Genomic DNA, 19751 nt, shown 5'->3' on the forward strand with positions numbered 1-19751 from the left:
TTCTACTTTGCCAGTCAGCACTAACTTTCTGATTGGTCATCACCAGTCAACTCTCATTTACATAGGTTACTTATATTTAGTGATTTACTACATTACTCCTCACCTAATGCGTCAATCAAAATAGCAACTTTTTAATATATAAAATTGTAATAGATAGGGATTTGTATTTGGCTAAAGACACATAATTATATTCAATTACAGTTAAACAGTGTCCACATTCTTTGTGTGTGTGTGTGTTGTGGGGGGGGGGGAAGTAGGGGTGCATGCATGAGCTTACTAAATGATTTCAGTAATTTTGTCAATTTTTTACATTACTAGGCTAATCTAGCAGTACAACAAACCCGATTAAATGCAGCAGAAAAAGAGCTTAAAGAGGCCCAACAAGTACTGCAGGCTAAAGAGAATGAGTTAGCCAGCGCCCAAGCTGAGTTTGACTCTGCAATGGCTTCAAAACAGGTATATTAAGCTTTTTCAGAGTAATAATGCATTTTTTTAAAACTATTCTCTGTGTAATTTGTTTGTTTATAGGAAGAGAAGCAAAATAGTACATTTTATCAAATAATGTTTATACTTAAATATATGCATATATATATCCCTATATATACCTACAGATCTTTCTACAGAGAAAATTAAAAATAAAGGAAAATATTTCAAATGTTCAAAAATTTGTTGATTGGCGTGGCAGAATGTTAAATTTTAAAAATGTGATGTGGGCACCAGATGACTTCCTTGTACGCCTATTAAATTACATAGCTTTTTTAAAATGAAAAGTTCATAAACTTTTATTTCATTAAAAACCTACAATATTTTTTTCATATATATACTCGTATATATATATTTTATTATTATTAAATTATTATTTATCGTAATTTTTTTTTACAATTGGAGGATAATATTTATTATTAATAAACATATTTAAATTTAAAAAAAAAAATTTTTTTTAATTAAATAAAGTCTCCTTTTTTCCAATGAAAATAAGTACCACTTAGGATATATCATTGAAAAGCTCTCAATGAGGGCTTATTAATGCAGTTAAGAAAAATCCAAAATCCAGTTTTTTTTTTATTTTGGTTAATTGCTATCAAAAAAGGAGGTGTAAAACAAGATGTTACAACAGCCTACATCCAAAATTTCAACATTGTATGGCTATTGTTTTTGAGTTATGCGAGATACATAAGTACGTGTACATATCTACATACACATGTACAGACATAACACCGAAACTAGTCAAAATGGATTCAGGGTTGCCAAAATGGATATTTCCGCTGAAATCTAAAAACCAAAATTTTTCAGTCACATACTTTTTTTACTTGGTACAAGGAAGTACAAATAAATCAATAGTAGATCACCTATAACAATAATGATAAAAGATCTGCACCATAACTTTAAAATGGTAGAAGCATATGTAATCAGAAAATGAATTTTATTTTAAATTTGTGTTTGGAAAATTTAAATTAATAAGTAACAATAAATTGTGAAGTTCAGGTCATTTTTAAATATTGACAGTAATTACTGTGTGTAAAATGAAATTTTTGTTGGTTTTATTAAAATTAATTAATATAAAAATTACCACCAATTGACTGTTTTTAATATGGATAACACAATCACTAAACTATATAGGGTATTTTAATTGGGCTATTACCTAAAACGGTCAATAATCAAAATTTTTATCAAAAGACAATTTATCAGCAGTCAAACTTTCAAACTTTTATCAAGTTATTAATGAGTGTAAAAGTTTGAGCATAGATATCATTAAGTTGCCATATTTCTACACAAATAAAACTGCATTACATTAATAGAAAATCTACAATGAGGTAAATATATATCATGATGACTTTATTTAGTTACCAAGGGATAAATAGATCTCATAATGGTTAGTTAATATGTAGGCTGCCATGATATACAAAGAAAATCATTTCCCAGAGGTTGCAAAAAAAAAACATAAAAATTAGATACAATAACTAAGCAGTGCTGTTAAGAGATTTCACATGTACATCTACTTTTCAGTATCACCGATAGATCAACTTTACAAATCATTACTAGAAAGTGACAAAAAGAATAATTAATTAGTAATGTTCATATAAATGAAGAACCACTGCGAATTGGTTTGGTCTGTACAAATAATAATATCCTGTAGAGCACATCAACATGTTAAAAAATGTTTCAATATGGGTCCATGTTTCAGAAATTTCACTAATTAAGAAAAATTTGTTACCCGAACTAATTAGCATTTCTTTCAATAATTTGTTTAGGTTAAAATTTATTGCGCAGTTTATGTAAATGAAAATTTAATTAGTGATTGATCAACATGTTTTTCAAAGAGTTAAAGGTATGAGATTCATTGATATCTCACCTCTTACCTCAGTTACTAGTTGTTAACACTACTTACAAATTTTTTTAGCAGCTTATATTTAATCTAGATCAACAAAAATTTATCTTTTATTACACTGGTAATTAGCCATTTAGTAAGATCTAATTGCACATTAGCAAATGCAAAAATCTTTCTTGTTGATATTAGTTATTAATATGTCCAAAAAAAGTAAATGAATACAGTTTTAACTTTGTGGGGTATGGAAGTCATGGCAGCTAACTGCTGCTATAAATTATCAAATATGCTTGGTGATATCAGTAGCACTCCTACCCTTTAATTATATAAAATCATGTTAAATGTGTGTGGTGTGTAACTGTAGTAACCATGTAAACTACTACTTATAGTGTCTATAGATGGCAACACCTATTTGAAATGATGCTATTAGCAAAGTGATACTTGTCAGCTGATTTTTGTACATGGGTTTGTGTTGCATCTTGTTTCTGTATTTAAATTCATAGAAAAAGGTCTTAATATGGTTTTTTATTCAGTAAAGTATTTTGTTTCATAATTTTTTAAAAAAAGTAAAATATATACATACAGATAAAAAAAAAATAGTTTTAAGTTTTGACAATTTTTTATGGTAGTTAGCTATGGTGTTCACCTTGTTTGGTGAAACAAACTTGTTTGGTGATTTTACAACACTTTGTTTAGTGTTGTAAAATCCAGTTTAAGTTGTATTGTTTTATTTCAAAAATCTGAAAAAAAAATTTTATTTCAATTTGTAACTATTTATTAATGTTACAAACTTAAACAGAAAACAAATGGTGATATAAACTTTTGAAAGAGTTTTGATTAAAATTAATTTCTTTTATTTTTCATAAATTTTAATCTATTATTTTAACCTACCATTCATTACTTACAACTTACAGTTACAATAAAATAAATATACTTTGGTACAAAATGGAAGAAAATGAAATCTGTGAATATTTAGAAGAAAAATCGCCACAGAGTTTGACTGTAGACTATCAGATGGCAGCAATGTAGAACCATCTTTTTAGCCATCTAGAAGACAAAAACCAGAAATTCTTCTAGCATTTTATTTTCTGATATTTCAGAAAATGATTATTTTAGTGAATTTTTAATTTAAGGCCGGCCTTTGTCACCTATTAATCCTACCTTATCACAAGATATTCCATTTATGTCCCTCAGCGGAACTGAAATGCAAGTGACATATAGCAGGCAGTAGAGGTATTTTAACTTTTGATTCAATTTGTGCTGTTTCAAAAGTTGTTATAAAATGGGATAAGCCAGAGAATAATATTATAGTAAATTCTACAGTATTGATTTTATTAGTAATTTTGCAATATTTTAAGAAACATGGAAAATCTAACACCTGTGAAATTATTCAAATTATTTTTCAATCAAACACTGGTTGAACATATTCCATTTCATACCAACCTTTTAGCTACCCAAAAAAAAAAAAAATATTAATTTTACAACTGTTACTGTTGAAGTTTATTTATTTCTTGGGATGAATATATTACATGGATATAAAAAACTACAATCATATCAGATTTTAATGATTCGTTTATATATATTCTAATGATTGTCTACCACTTTGGTTTACTTTTATGTCATATTCATTTTAATGATAATACTTTGGGATCTGATCCCAGAGATCTAAATTGGGATAAATTGCACAAAACCAGACCTCTCTGATTGATGATGACATCCAAAAATCATTCAGGAAGTATTTATTTTCATAAGAAAAGATTAGTCATTGGTGAACAATGATCAGATTTAAGGAACGAAGTTCCTTGAAATAATATGACAGGACAAATTTATTAAAAGAGGCTTCAAAGTGTGCATGTTGTGTGATGAAAGTTGGTACAATGTTGGGTTTGAGGTCTGCACTGGTAAGAAAACACCAGGCAAAGTTGAAAAGGGAACTGGAGCTGAAAGATTTTCTTCATAAAAATCATTTAGTGTGTAGATAACTATTTCAATTCTCCTGATTTGTTGATATATTAGAAAAAAGAAGGATTCATTCTTTGCTTGTGGTACTATCAGCCCAAAATGTAAAAAATTGCCAATAGTAAAAGAAGACAAAAATCTGAAAAGAGGAGAGTATGACTGATGGCAATATAAGGAAGATCTTACATTCTTTCAACAGAAAGATAGCAAGGGTGTTGTAATAATTTTCTACCCAATGACAATGTCACTGTTGAAAAGACAAAGTAAGAATGAGTCTGTTAATGATATTTCATGCTGAGTAATCTTAAAGGATTTTAATGCCAATATGAATTATGTTGTGATAAATTCTATTGTTTAAAAAATGAATATGCTCTGGATAGAAAATGGATAGAAAAGTGGTACTTTTGATGCAGCTATTACAAATGCTTTCATTATTAATAAGGAACTAATGAATTGTCAAAACCCATAAGAAGTTAAAGAAACTTGAATTTAGAACGATGCTAAATAGGCAATTTAGAACAAAGTTTATAGGAATACTGAGGGTTATAAGGAATTACAACACATTGATGGCAGTATTTGTCTACAGCAGCATTTCTCAGCCTGGGGGTCTGAATTCTGAATTCACATTTATCACAGAATTGTCAATGTACACATCATATAAATGTCTTCAATGTATTTCTTTCAACATTGAAAACATGCTCGTTGACATTGTTCCACTCAGCCTCAAGCACTTTATGAAAATCCTCTTCAGCTAACTTAAGAACAACTGACATGTTAAAAGTTTTATTTCTTTTAACTACTTGCCCTTTCACTGACTCCAAATCATTTCAATGGCATTTAAGTCAGGGTGATAAGGTGGCAATCGTAGAACTGTGTGACCATAATTTTTGAAAATGTCATCTATTAAAAATTTCTTTTGATTTTTTTTTGTGTAATTTTATAATATTATATAATTCAGGCCTCGTCATAGCAGGAAAACAATAAATTCATTGTTCGGCTAACCATTTGTTCATATCACTTTTTAAAGTTAGAATTTGGCTGCTTTTGTAGCAAAACATTGTATTACAATGTTTTATTTAGTACAATGACCGACCGAGGTGTCAAGTTGGGAATGACTTCTCCCACTTCTCCCATAACCATTTTGAGTACTTTTCAGAATACATCAATTTGTGATAATCTCTTTTTCTTATTTGACTTGTACATAAGTAAAGTATTGCTAATGAATCCAAAGTATTGTTAATTAATAGTGAGCCCTTGGATACTGGTGTTTTCAGTCCGTCATGAAGGTTTGTTATGTCTACATACAATTTTGGTGTCGCATGACTACTGTGAATATAGGTTTCTTCCTTCTTCATAAAACAGGGAAATTTGTTGTAAAAATTTAATTCTTTGCATTTTAATGTCATTCTGTTCTAACATTATTTTCCGGTTATCTTCTGTTTTATCCATCTAAACCCCATTTTATGTAATATTCTCCTTAAAGATCTTTCACTCCCTCTGAAATTAATTTCACTTTTGCAGGCTTTTAGAACGATTCTCTTCACAGTAGTTACGTATTTTTCGGTTACATTAAATTTATTTATTAAACGCCTCAAAGCTTCTTCTTTTTGCTTCTTCTACACCTATTTAATCACTGACCGTATCAATTGCAGCAGGCAATATGAACTGTATAGGATTTAAACATCTTAGCTACACTTAATGCTACGAGATAAGACACTACAAGGGTATTTTTATCAGTATAGCGTGATTTACAAATAGAAGCTTGTTGATCTCCAGTATGTAAATTTCTTTGTAAATGTAAATTCCCAAGGGTTTGCTTTTATGATCTGGATGTTTAGTCTCAAAGTGTTGAATTAATGTTGATGGCTTGATGCTTTTATTGGAGAGGATTTGAAAGCAAATAACGCACTGTGGCTTACCATCCAATGAAGTAAAACCATAACTTAAATAACTGTCATTGACAATCTTGTCTTTTTACCAACCGATTTCTAGATGTAGATGCTCACTTTGTTTTTTCAAAAATTTATCCTTTTACATAAGAATCTACCTGAAAAAATAGAAAGTTATACTGTTTGATCGCACACTAAAAAACTGAAACCTCAATGATTATTATTTTCAATGAAACTGTTTTTTTTTTTAAAAAAGGCACCAGACGCACATTTCGCATTCAAAACTAAACTGATGTTCTGCAATCCCCTGTGCCCCTTTTATACTGCTGAGAGCGCAAATTATTCAAATGTATTAATGCATGTTCAAATATGACACTCCCACAGCGAATATTATGCAAGCAGACCAAATTACAAGGAGCATGTACTCTACAAGTTGGAACTGATAAATCGCTCGTTTGTGCACTTCGTACATGCATATTCATGCCCGTTACTATCAACACAGCTAAATAGTTTTAACTAGGATTCACTAGGTTTGGGGGAATGGGAAATATTCATTATATATGTATTTTTTTTACTGTTTGTGGGTCTTGAAGTTAAAAAGGTGAGAACCACTGGTCTAGAGTCAGCATTACACATGCCTGAATATTCAACAATAAAGTATGTGCCCCATTGCAGTACGAAAGCAAAACCAGTATGATCAGTTTGAAGTTATTCTGTGTGTAATGTTGCTTTGGAGCTTGGAAAGATAAGAACTTTTTTGTTTCATAATTTAAAAATTGTCAATTTTCTGTTCAATTTTTTTACTTATATTTTTACATTTTTTTACTAAGCATCTTCAAGAATAAAATTAATTTCGTTTACTTATTGTCATTTTAATGTGAACATTTTATTGTTGTACTAGTTATACTAATCTCAAAAGGTGGTTAGCTAAACTGAACACCACTCATAGCTTTCATAAAGTGAATATTTGCTTGGTGGTTTGCAATACTGACCACACTTGAAGTTAAAATTTCAAAGATGCTGAACAGATTAAATTTTTATTTTCAACATGAATCATCTAGTAGAACATTTTATATTAAAAGAAAATTTCACACTTTTTTAAAAATATATAACTTTTGCAAATAAGGTCATTAAAATACATTAGCTCTGTGCCTCAGAATTAAAAAAGGTTACATTCAAGCTGAAAAAAATTATGAAATATTATATGATTTTTCTTCATCCAAGAAAAATTTCTGTTTAGTGATATATACCCCCTATCTCAAAAAAGTTGAGAAATAAATTTTTAAAAAATTAGCACTAGCTAGCAATTGATGTTAACTGTCACCAAATATTTACTTATGATGTTAGTTGCTGTTAGACCTATTCAAAATGCATAAAATTTATGTGTTTAAAATATATTATTTTTATTCATATAGTGAAATAGAATAGTAATACTCAGGATCAAGGAAAGAAAGGAAAAATGAGTTGTAAGTAGGTTGCTGATCAATATGAAAAGTTTCAATTAAAAAAAACTTTAAATTGTGCTTTCAGGTAATTTTTTGTTCGGCTGTAACTCTGTTAGTAAAGTTGTAGATGGCACTGTTATATTAATAGCATCCATCTTAATTGAATTCATGTAATAGCTCTGAAAAAATCTTCTGGAATCACAATTTGTATATATTGGAAATAAGTACTTCCAATACCTACTTTAATTGCTTGTTGCACATTTGAATTATTGGCCAATTGTATAGTGTCATATACACTTTTACATATATAATTTTTACTTTCCCATCTAGATAATGCCATAGCAGAGCTACAATTCTAAAAGGAAAACTATTGTAATCAGTCCACTTTGGGGATATGTAGTTTTCTCCATATCTTGACATTTTGGGGTTCTTGAAACCCCAAAAACGGATGGAAATTTTCTAGATATTAATGTTCATATGTATGTGTGTCTTCAGTGTTAGCCTCTAATTCACCTTATATCTCCAGAACTACTGGACTGACTTTGAACAAACTTTATCAGATTATTTATATATATATATATATATATATATATATAGGGCATTGATGCCATTATTTTTTTTTTTCACTAGTTAACATAATGCTTGTATTTATGATACTGCATATATGTATAACATTATCATGATATTTTTCTTCATAATTCAACTCAACAAAACAGATAGTGGTACTACCTACTGTAGCCTTTATAATACCATCATCCTTGTATTCTGTCTGAAGATTGATCATATTAAATTTATTCTTATGTTTATAAGTATATATATATTAATAATAATGATGTATTTAATAAATAAGGGATCTTCATGATTTTGTACTAATTTTTTCTTTAATATATTAACAGTTACTTCTATGAGTTACTAGAATGCATATTACAGATATCATAATTAACCATCCTACTTTTATCATTTACATTTAAGACCTTTAGTTTTATTTACCAACTTATAACCATTTCTTATATTATATTTATACTTTTAATTTTATTTTACTTCTGAGAATTTTATCTGTTATTTTAGATATAATGTAAATCGGAGCAGTTTTAAAATTAATTAAAGGATGCATAGGTATAACCTGTTTGTGTAATTTTGGTAAACTAGTTAATATAGGTGCGCTTGGTTCATAAGGGTGCAAACTAGTATGATAGTTAAATTATTTTCATAATTAAAAATATAAAATTCCATTATTAAACTTTTAGAAATTTTTTAGTAGGGTCATTTATCTCTTTTTAACTCATTATCCTATTATATATTATTTCATTAAATTTTTATATTTATCAGAATACATGATGACCGGTGTACTCGTATTGTCAGATTTTAAAATAATGCTATCATTATAAATTAATTTATTTTTCAGGTTGTAGATTATATTTTTATTAATAAAGTGTTAGTAATTTATACTTTGTTTTATATTAATAATTTTATTATTAATTGTATTTCATAAGATATCTCTATCACTAGTGTTTGCTTTATTTATATTTACTTCAGAATTCACTACAATATTCTTAATAATATCGTTCTTATCATTTTTTTGTTAAATTAAACTTATACACATTAGCTACAATATTCTTGTCACCTGTTCACCCTTAATCAAGTTCCATATTTGTTAATTCTTCAAATCAATACTTTTATCAGGAAAAGAACTTGGTTTTGCAAGCGTTTCTTCTATTTGTAAATTATTATAATTATCTGTTAACTAATTTTCTTGCAAGTGAAATAACCCAATTCTATACTATTATTATTTTTATTAGAATCATAATTATGGTCATGATTATGCTTATAACTGTTATCATTTCTTATTAAACCATTAATTTTACTATATTTATTATTTTTAAGCTTTCCCTTATACACCTCTATACTTTCTCTGATAATATTATATACATAATCAAATATAGAGTTACCCAAAACTTTCACCAAATACAAATGTGCACTTTTTTCTTTGACAATATCACCAGATAAGCTTGAAGTTTGTGCGTGGAATATGGGAATGGAATTTTGTAGCATATGAAAGATGCCATGGCTGATGGGAACTTGGGAACTCTGGGGTGGATTGGTAGCATCTCAGCCTTTCATGAGTATTACATAGTGAGTATCATGAGTATTATCACATACTGATAATATTATTGGTTATTTCATCAAATTGGATTATATTTGAAAACTGCCAGAAGACAAACAAAATGAATTAAATACAAACAAAATAAATGCTAAGTTCTTTATTAGCAGTATAATACCATAGAATAACTACTAATATATAATTTTTCTTTAAGTACTGTTTATGATTTATTTTAATTTTTTGTGCTATTTAGGAAGTATTAGATGTTGCAAATCGTTGTAAAGCAAAAATGGATGCAGCAACAGCATTAATTAATGGGCTTTCTGGTGAACAGAAACGATGGACTGAGCAGTCATCACAGTTTAAGGATGAAATAGATCGGTTAATTGGTGATGTATTGATATTAACTGGTTTTCTTTCATATGCTGGTCCATTTAACCAGGAATATAGAAGTATACTTCAGACAACCTGGTTTCAACAGCTCTCAGAGAGGAAAATACCTGTAACAGTTGATTTAAATATTATTGAAAATCTAACCGACGCTCCTACTGTAAGTATTTTGTATATATTTAACATTAAAAACTGCATTACTTATAACACAAACAATTTCTCAACAGTAGAAATTGAGTTATAAGTCTTAATTAAGTATTAATTGAGTAATATTTATGTTTCTATTTTATAACACTATTAGTTTCTGCAAGTTTTCTCTACTATTAGCTACCAAAAATTTGTCCTATAAACATTAGTCAACTCATTGTAGTTTCATTCTAAACTCTGAAATTCTAAATTTGTTTCTTCCTCTACTAATTATCGTACACTAATGGTACGTGCTAATAATGTAACACTTTTAACATTGAATCATTGTTTAAAGTTGTACATTATACATAAACATAAAACATACATTTAATTTTTTTTTTATTAAATATTTATTTCTAATGTACTGCAATTATTAATAATCAATAAAAATCACCAATGAATACATCTGTACTATGTGTTATCTAAATTTAGCAATTTATTTAAGGTATTCTAATGGATTCATCGTCATCTGTTATAAGATACTACAAAATCAGATCAAAAGGTGTGTGCGTGCAAGCATACATGAGTTTGTGAGTCTCTCTCTCTCTCTCTCTCTGTGTGTGTGTGTGTGTGTGTGTGCATGCACACACTTAACAAAAACCCATTATGATAATTTTTTAACATAATTTCCTCCTACATCTATGCACTTAGTTTTATGAGATTAGTATTATCCTGAAACAAAATCACACCTTTGAACATTTACTGTAATTTACTGACATGATATTTGCCTCAGTGATTAGTAACTCTTAATTGAACTGACAGTTAGGAAACTAGCTCATAGTAGTTTCCACTGTTCACCACTTCAAGATTTGAAGTGAATAAAAACTGGACCTTCTGTAACTAAGAATATCATCATCATTTCCTGCAGAAGCCTTACCTTATCGCTGTTAATTATAAAGAAAGACATTTACCTTTTTTAAAGTAATCAATTCATAAATAATTATTTCTTCCATTCAAACAACTAATTTTCATTCTATTTGTGTTGCATTCTACAAATAAATAATCCATGCTAGTTTCAGCCCTTCTGAATTGAGAAAACATATCACTGCTTGCATTTCTGAAAAGGAAAACTCATTTTAAATGCAACCACAATCAGTAAACATTGAAACAATATTTCCAATGAACCCATGATAAGAAGGTTATTTTTATAACAGAATAGTTAATGTTGTGTGACGTGATCGGAAGAAAAATAAAAACTTCTCTTAACTTTTGACTTTCTATTATGCATGGAGTGTATCCAAAAAAGAAACCAAGTTTTTAAAGTAGTTCCACATAGAAGGATATTTTAGAAATTATATTCATTTGTTGTCACACAATGTTATTTCATTTCTGGTTGTATACGTGTAAGTGAGGATGTTTTGTGCTTGTGTGATTTTCTGATACAAGGAAAGTAAAGATTCTTGTATAGAAACCTGTTTGTATTAAATTGTTTCAGATTGGGCAAAATATTTTACAGAAACTCTAAAAAAATGTAGAACAAAAAAGTCTCTAAAAAAACATTGTAGAGACTGCTATTAAATGTGAGCTTAGATTCACTGAAGGAAGTGTAAATTTTCATTGCTGAAAATGTTTTTATAATTTTCTTTATTTTTTAGTGAAAAAAATTTGAATCATACAACAGATGACAACACAGTTACATTCTGAAATTTAGCAGTGATTATGACAAAAAAAATGAAAGAATTCAAATAGGTTATGTTTATGATGTAATTTTTCTTTTAAAAAATCTTATATAAGTTATTAGGAAAAAATCATTATTATCAGAATCAATATTTGGTGAAAAATAAACCTTGAATATGTTTTTAACTGTCAAACTTAAAATCACTAATCCATTTTCTTTAAATATCCTAAAATATGTTTTACGTATGATATTAATAGTTTTTTAAATGAATGCTATTATTTTTTTCTTGTATTCAATTATAATTCAATATTTATGCATAAATTACATAAGCTATGTACATGACAGTAAGGTGTGGAAATTTTGTTTTTAAAATTAACGTAAAATGCCAAGCCTAAGTAGGATTTGAACCTGGTAAGTTATGAAATCCAGCTTTTTCTAAACCTTCAATGTTCAAACCAGCTTTTCAATGTTGAACCAGCTTGTTCAAACCTTTTCATGTTTTGTTCAACTTAACATTAAAAAAATAATTTTAAAAGAAAAACTGGTTTTGTGATTACATACATATAATATTTACTATTTATAGTTATATTGCGTATTCCACACAGTTTTTCTTAACTACAATTCTGATTTATACATCACTTATTAAGAATTTGTCAACTTTTCAAGAATTTTTTCTCCATTACATACGAATTATCACTTTTATTTGCATTATAATCAAATATAACTGTCAGTTCAATCTTCCTTTTCATTTCTTCTAAAAAATTTACAACTTTATTTAAAAAAATTTTCTAAAGAAATTTAGCTCAAAATTTCTAAAGACTATAGGTTGTTAGCTCATTTGTTTGTGTTAGTACCCTTGTAACTTCCTTAATGGAATTATTAATTTTCTTGAGATGTAGGTGATAAATAAATTTTCTTAATGGACACTGAGATGCAATAATTTTAAGATATGAGTAGATAATGGTAAATATATTTCTCAAAATGTTAAAGGTAGATTTTTGAACAATTTTTTTAATTCATCCAAGATGATATCAAATAAAAGTGATTAAAGGGAATTTAAAAAGTACACTATAGGAAATCCACAACAGAGCAAACATTATAAAAAATAAAAACAAAAAATTTTAATTAAATTTTAAGATTTTATTGTAAATCTATGAATATTAACATATTAACTAAATAGGTAGTTAAAGATAAATTGATGTGTAAACAATGTAAACTTGTTTGATAAATATTTGAAATTGATTCAGAAAATAAACAAACAAAAGAAAAATTTACAATAAAAGAACATGTAATAAAACATAATTATCATTTATGGATTATATTAATAAAATGTATTATAATTATACATAAATTGTACAAATTTCACAGAATATGTAACTTTGTTACATTTCTAATTGTAGGTATTGTATTCTCTAATTGTATTGTACTCTTCACATTTATCGGCTCCTGCTTTCTTTGGTATCATGACTATAACACTCTTTTTGAAGTCTGATGGAACTTCCCCTTTTTCATAAATATTACATACCAGTCTGTATAATCTATCAATCGCTTCCTCACCTGCACTGCGCAGTAATTCTACAGGTATTCCGTCTGTTACAGGAGCTTTTCTGCCATTTAAATCTTTTAATGCTCTCTTAAATTCAGATCTCAGTATTATTTCTCCCATTTCATCATCTTCTTCCTCAATAAAACCATTTTCTAATTCATTTCCTCCGTATTACTCTTCAATATATTCCACCCACCTATCGACTTTACCTTTCGTATTATAAATCGGTGTAACATCTTTGTTTAACACATTATTAGATTTTAATTTATGTACTCCAAAGTTTTCCTTAACTTTCCTGTATGATCCTCTATTTTACCAATGTTCATTTCTCTTTCCACTTCTGAACACTTTTCTTTAATCCACTCTTCTTTCGCTAGTTTGCAATTCTTTTTTATAGTATTTCTTAAATGTCGATAGTTCCTTTTACTTTCTTCATCACTAGCATTCTTATATTTTCTATGCTCATCCATCAGCTGCGATATATCGTCTGAAACGCAAGGTTTTCTACCAGTAATCTTTGTTCCGCCTACGGTCGCTTTTGCTGATTTAAGAATTTCCTTTTTATCATTCTCCCATTCTTCTTCTACATTTGCTACCTTATCTTTTTTACTCAGACCTCATGCGATGTCCTCCTCAAAAATCTTCTTTACCTCCTCTTCCTCAAGCTTCTCTAAATTCCACAGATTCATCTGACACCTTTCCTTCAGGTTTTTAAACCCCAATCTACATTTCATTATCACCAAATTATGGTCGCTATCAATTTCTGCTCCAGGGTAAGTTTTGCAGTCAACGAGTTGATTTCTAAATCTTTGCTTAACCATGATATAATCTATCTGATACCTTGCAGTATCGCCTGGCTTTTTCCAAGTGTATATTCTTCTATTATGATTTTTAAATTGGGTGTTGGCAATTACTAAATTATACTTCGTGCAAGTATAATTTAGACTCTATAAGTCTGTCCCCTCTTTCATTCCTTTTGCCCAGCCCGTATTCACCCACTATATTTCCTTCCTTGCCTTTTCCAATGCTTGCATTCCAATCTCCAACTATTATTAAATTTTCATCTCCTTTTACATGTTTACTTGCTTCATCAATCTCTTCGTATACACACTCTACCTCATCATCATCATGTGCACTTGTAGGCATATAGACGTTAACAATCGTTGTCGGTTTAGTTTTTGATTTTATCCTTAATACAATGATTCTATCGCTATGCATTTTGAAATACTCTACTCTCTTCCCTACACATAAAATACAGTAAAATATTAAACACAATTTGAAGAGTGCAGTACATCTTATTTTTTATAAACTTAACACGTCGTATCAATATTCCGGTATTTAAACACTATCTATCAAGAAAATCTGACTTGTAAAACTTATATATTTTTTATATTACTTTAAAATTTTTTTAACACTTTTTTCATTAAATTGTTCATAAACGAAATTGTAGTTTATGACAATAAATCAGTTGATACTTTTCAATATTAATTAAAAAATGAAACTGTTAACTCTCACCTGTCAGCCAGATGACCAGTAAATGGCAATATTTTAATAAATAAATCACGCATCCCACATGAACTCCGCCAGGTAGAATCGATCGATTGACTGTGGGTGCCGAACTGCTTCTTATTTCGATTCTTCGCCAGTCTCCATGTGCATTCAATTGTTTAGGTGAGTAACCCTGTTTGAGGATAAAATCTGTTGAGGAAAATCTAGCATACGTAAAAATTAATGAAAATATGTAATACAGTTAAAAATCATTATTTATTTGACATATTAAATTAAAAAAAATCATTAACTATAATATGTTTTAACGTTTTAGCATATATAAAAAAAGTTTGTTAAAAAAATTAGTGTAAAAAATAAAAGCATGTCAGAAAACAGTTAAAGAAATTGCCTCGCAAAATTATATACTTCTTAGTGTGTTATGAACACGGGAATATTATGAGAAATATTACATTATCATTTAATATCTGACAAGCATCCAGGCATAATATTTAGTCTGAATCTTTTGGAAGAACTGCAGCTGCACTCTGAAAGCTTGTCCTGAAAACTGGATCGTCTTGTCCTGTGAGGGAACGCAAGTGCCCTTGCCAGCTCAATCAAGCATTTTCATCGTGGCATGGGAGTATTTGTGTTAGTCTTTAGGATTATCTGACTGTTTATGATCCCAATGTTGAAAAAAGAACAAAATACTGTAAACCACCATCCGTTGCTTATCCTAGTAACAAAGTATTCAGTTTTCAATCTGTCGACCTCATCTACAGCCCTTAAGCTTATAGAATATGGTTGGTGCTGAATAGGTAGGTAAACTGATCAAGTGGCCCGAGTCAGTTGTTGGTAATTTTGAGTGGTTTTTTGGTTTTCGAATGTGGTTTATGTGCTAGTGTTGTGTGTGTTGAGTATTTTGAGCCATAAATTTAAAAAGACAATTCGTTCGTTAAGTGTTTTAATTTGATTCATAAGGACCACGTGACGAAATCAAACGAGGTGACTTTAAATTTACTTATATATTCAAAATTGATGTTTTAGTACCAATTGTGATTAAATACTGTGGTTAGGATTTTGATTTGCATGGCATTTCTCCCGCCACCACCCCATTCGGTCGTCCTAAAGCATAAGACCGAATGCCTGTGCGACAAATGGTTACTGAGCCTCGAATCAGTTTTGGAACCAGCATGGTGCCAAACACCACTTGGATCATGTACCACCGCTCACTTGTTATATATTCTAAAATGGGTAGGCGCACCCCGTCAACTACTAAAATATATATGACACTCAATAAATCAAATTTATCTCGTCAAGACAGCAATTCACTGGCACACCTAGACCGCTGAATGCCAGCATGTACCTGTCTATCAATGTTAAAGCGCTTGGAGCTTTAATTGGCTGATGGCCAGCCATAACTTTCTTCAAGCCGGTTGAAGAAAGCAACGGCATCAAGAAACACCCACAGGGTCCGACAATGTTGCTCACGCCTTATTGACTCGCCGCTTGTGAGTGGCCAATTTTCCCCTTGAACTCAGGGTGGCCTGAGTTCTGCCCATCAAGAGCTGGGCAGTCGAACATCATATGTTGTTTTGACTGGACTTCCCCGAAGACGCACAGCTCATCAGCTGCCAGACGGAACCGAAGCAAATATTGGTTCAAGTTCGCGTGGTTGGAGAGCACTGGGCACTCGTTGCCCTTAAAAAACGAAGGGGAGACATACTATCCCCCCAAATCCAGTATAAATCTATACAAGAACCTTCCCTTGGTCGTGTTGTGCAATTCTTGCTGCAATAGATCCATCGCGAGGATGTAAAGCCTCCTCCGCAGACGGGAGACGGCAACTGAAGAAACTAAAATCGGTGCATTGTGATCACTGTTCCGCTCCGGTAAAAACCCGGCTCGAAACCACATCCCAAATACCTCGGCCTCCCTGCCTCTTCACAACTTCCACATGGCCGCCCGAACTTTCTCCACTAAATCGATTGGGAGAGCCTTTCGCAATACAGTGGTAGCCTCGTAGGAGATTGTTTTAAAAACACCAGTGCATACTATTAAGGCTCTGCGCTGGGCAATCTTAAAATTCTGAATAAGTGCTCTATTTCTGTCCAACCTATGCTCCCAAACAGCCGCATCATCAGAAGCCATACTTTTGAAGATACCTCGATACACCATGTACAAATGACAGCCTGTAATCCTTTTGAGCAATCCTCCTAAACTTGCGCATTACAGAGACGGCGTCCGCCGCTGCTTGCCTAATGTGGTTGCTAAACAGCAACTTCTCAACAAACAAAACACCTACGTACTTATGAACATTAGCTCTGCTGATCACACAGCCTTTATACTTAATGCGGGGGTTACGACTCAACGATAATTTGTCTGCACCCTCGAGAAGCATAAACTTCGTCTTGCGCACAGAAATCCTTAAATTTTGAATGTCCATCCAGTTCTCTGCGGTTGACAAAGCCGCCTGCGCCCAGTCTTATCGTGAATTACCACGAACTAACAGGAGATAGTCATCGGCGAAAACCTGGGTCGTGACCCTTTCTGGTAATGTCATTTTCAGAAATCTATCGTATACCAGGTTCCACAGCCAGGAACCGAGAACGGAACCGTGCGTGCTTCCCCTGGTGACAGATTTTTCCACAACTATGTGTGCGAATTCTTAAACAAAGCCGTACAGTTAGAAAATTGTCACTACCACGGCCTGCAGGGCTACGGGAACATTGCGGCGCTCCAGCTTATAGAGGAGAGAAAACCAATAAAAGGAAGGAAATGTTGCCTGTCAATAAAATATGCCAAAATATACTTACAGTCGGCGCTTTCCACCTCGGCAAGAGCATTTAAGATGAAATCCTCGATGCCAACTCTTTTTATGAAGCCGTATTGACCTCGATTTAGAAAACTGTTCATAACGATGTTTTCCCAGAGCCGTTCCACAACCAGCCTTTCAATTTTCCGATGACCGGCCAGAGGCTGAAGAGTCGATAACTGCTGACCTCACTCGGATTCTTTCCATATTTTAAGAGCACCGTCACCAAAGCCACCTTCCAACATGACCGAAAGCAACCCCAGCTGAAGCACCCTGAGAACAGCCTGCCACGCAGCTCTTTTATGACTGGCAGCAGGTGATAGAATATATCCGGGTCAAGCTAGTCAATCCCCGGTACCTTTCTCAGTGCCATTCGAAAAACTACTCAGTCTATATTCACGGGATCCACAGCCCGTACGACAGGGAATGATGTCTCACCCGCCTTTACGCCAACTTCTGCTTCACCCTCGGAGCATCTGGAAACAGAGTATTCAGGAACCCCTGGTAAATAGCCATGGATGTTATCGTGTGGTCCCGACCACAAAACCCGCATCGAACACTGGAGAGCACGTGCAATGGCTTTGGTCGATAACATGTCTTGGCGAGCTGCCAGGGATTGCGTTGCAATTCGCGCATAGTCTTGCCAAAATTTGAGTTTGGCTTCCTTGGTAGCATGAACGTACTCACTACGAGCGCGCCGGCAGATCCGCAGACCCTCAGCGCGCTTCAACGATAATCCCCGTTAGGGGGCGACGCTTGTATCTACTATGCGCAATTCTAACTCTTGCCGTAGCTCAGGTCAGAGGACCACCACTTTTTCCCGGGTTTCCGTCTTCGTTTAATAGATGGTTCCCCGGAAGCAGAGGTCATGACGGCTACAGGCACTCGCAAATCATCGGACTGACTACTACCCAAGGGTCCGTCCATTGGCCTAGGCCGCCAGAGGACCCTATCGTAACCAGTCTTCATGGCCGAGCCGAGTTGTTCCATCAATTCCACCTTCTCCCTGTGCTCCATGTGTCATTCCAACCCCTGAAAGACAGTCGCACACTCGCGCCGCAGCCTGCCTTGACCAGGCCCTTAGGTTATAGCGACCCGAATCTGGAGCTCTCCATAAGCGATCTCATAGGTTATAAGATTATAATCACTCACACTGGCCTCTGGCCAGACAGTCCAACTACTTGTACTCCTAAGCAGATCTCACCCTAAGCCCGTCACCAATGTGACATCGATGTAACTTTCCCCGAGTTCGGAAGAGAAAGTCGGCGGTTGTTTTGCGTTGTTAAGCAAGCAGCAGTTCCTGTCTTCTACGAACTGTGCGAGACCAGCGCCTCTGGGGTCAATGAGTGGTGAACCCTAGGCAGAAGGCTTGGCCATAGCAACCAGCACTCTGATGTCCTCCCAGGCATCATGGGAAGGATTCTGAACGATCTCCCGATCGTTCAGAATCCGTCCCAACTTCGCCAGCAAGTCATCGACACTCCATCCAAGCTGAAAATATCCCGAAACTAGTATATCAGCCGTACCCCTCGTGACACGCACGACGGTGAATACCTCATCAGACTACTGAGCATGCAGAAGACACCCAAAGAGACCGAGACGACTACGATTGCAGAGAACGGACGTCTCCCACGAGAGTAAATAACATCTACCCCGTGGAAGCCGATCATCCTATCCCTGACCGTACGGCTTCTGAACCAAGAGGACCTAGAGTTCGTACTCCTGAACGATCCTCATGGCTTCATTGGTGGCCACCCGGGAATGATGTAGGTTTAAGTGCCCCAGGCGCAAGTGTTCGATATGATGACCGTCCTCGAAAGCTTCCCTCAATTCAGACGTCGCCGTATGCCGTATTTTACACTTTCTTCACCCGGGCTATGTCGTGCGACCCACATTGTTTGTCCTCGAGCCGGTATCCGACATCAAAGCCTTTCACCTAGGCACAAGGCGCGCACTTTGCCGGCGCGGTATTATTAAAGCACTTATCTGCC

General features: G+C 32.6%; 1 protein-coding gene across 1 annotated transcript in view; it reads left to right on the forward strand.

The window, feature by feature from the left end:
• kl-3 (dynein heavy chain 8, axonemal kl-3) overlaps positions 1-19751 on the forward strand; it is a 744292-nt gene that overhangs the window by 609590 nt on the left and 114951 nt on the right. Inside the window, exons 22-23 of the mRNA XM_075354364.1 lie at positions 319-456; positions 9974-10270. Of these exons, the coding sequence (XP_075210479.1) occupies positions 319-456; positions 9974-10270 (435 nt within the window). The remainder of the gene's footprint in view (positions 1-318; positions 457-9973; positions 10271-19751) is intronic.

The sequence above is a fragment of the Lycorma delicatula genome, chromosome 1, assembly GCF_047948215.1.
Source record: "Lycorma delicatula isolate Av1 chromosome 1, ASM4794821v1, whole genome shotgun sequence".
Taxonomy (NCBI): domain Eukaryota; kingdom Metazoa; phylum Arthropoda; class Insecta; order Hemiptera; family Fulgoridae; genus Lycorma; species Lycorma delicatula.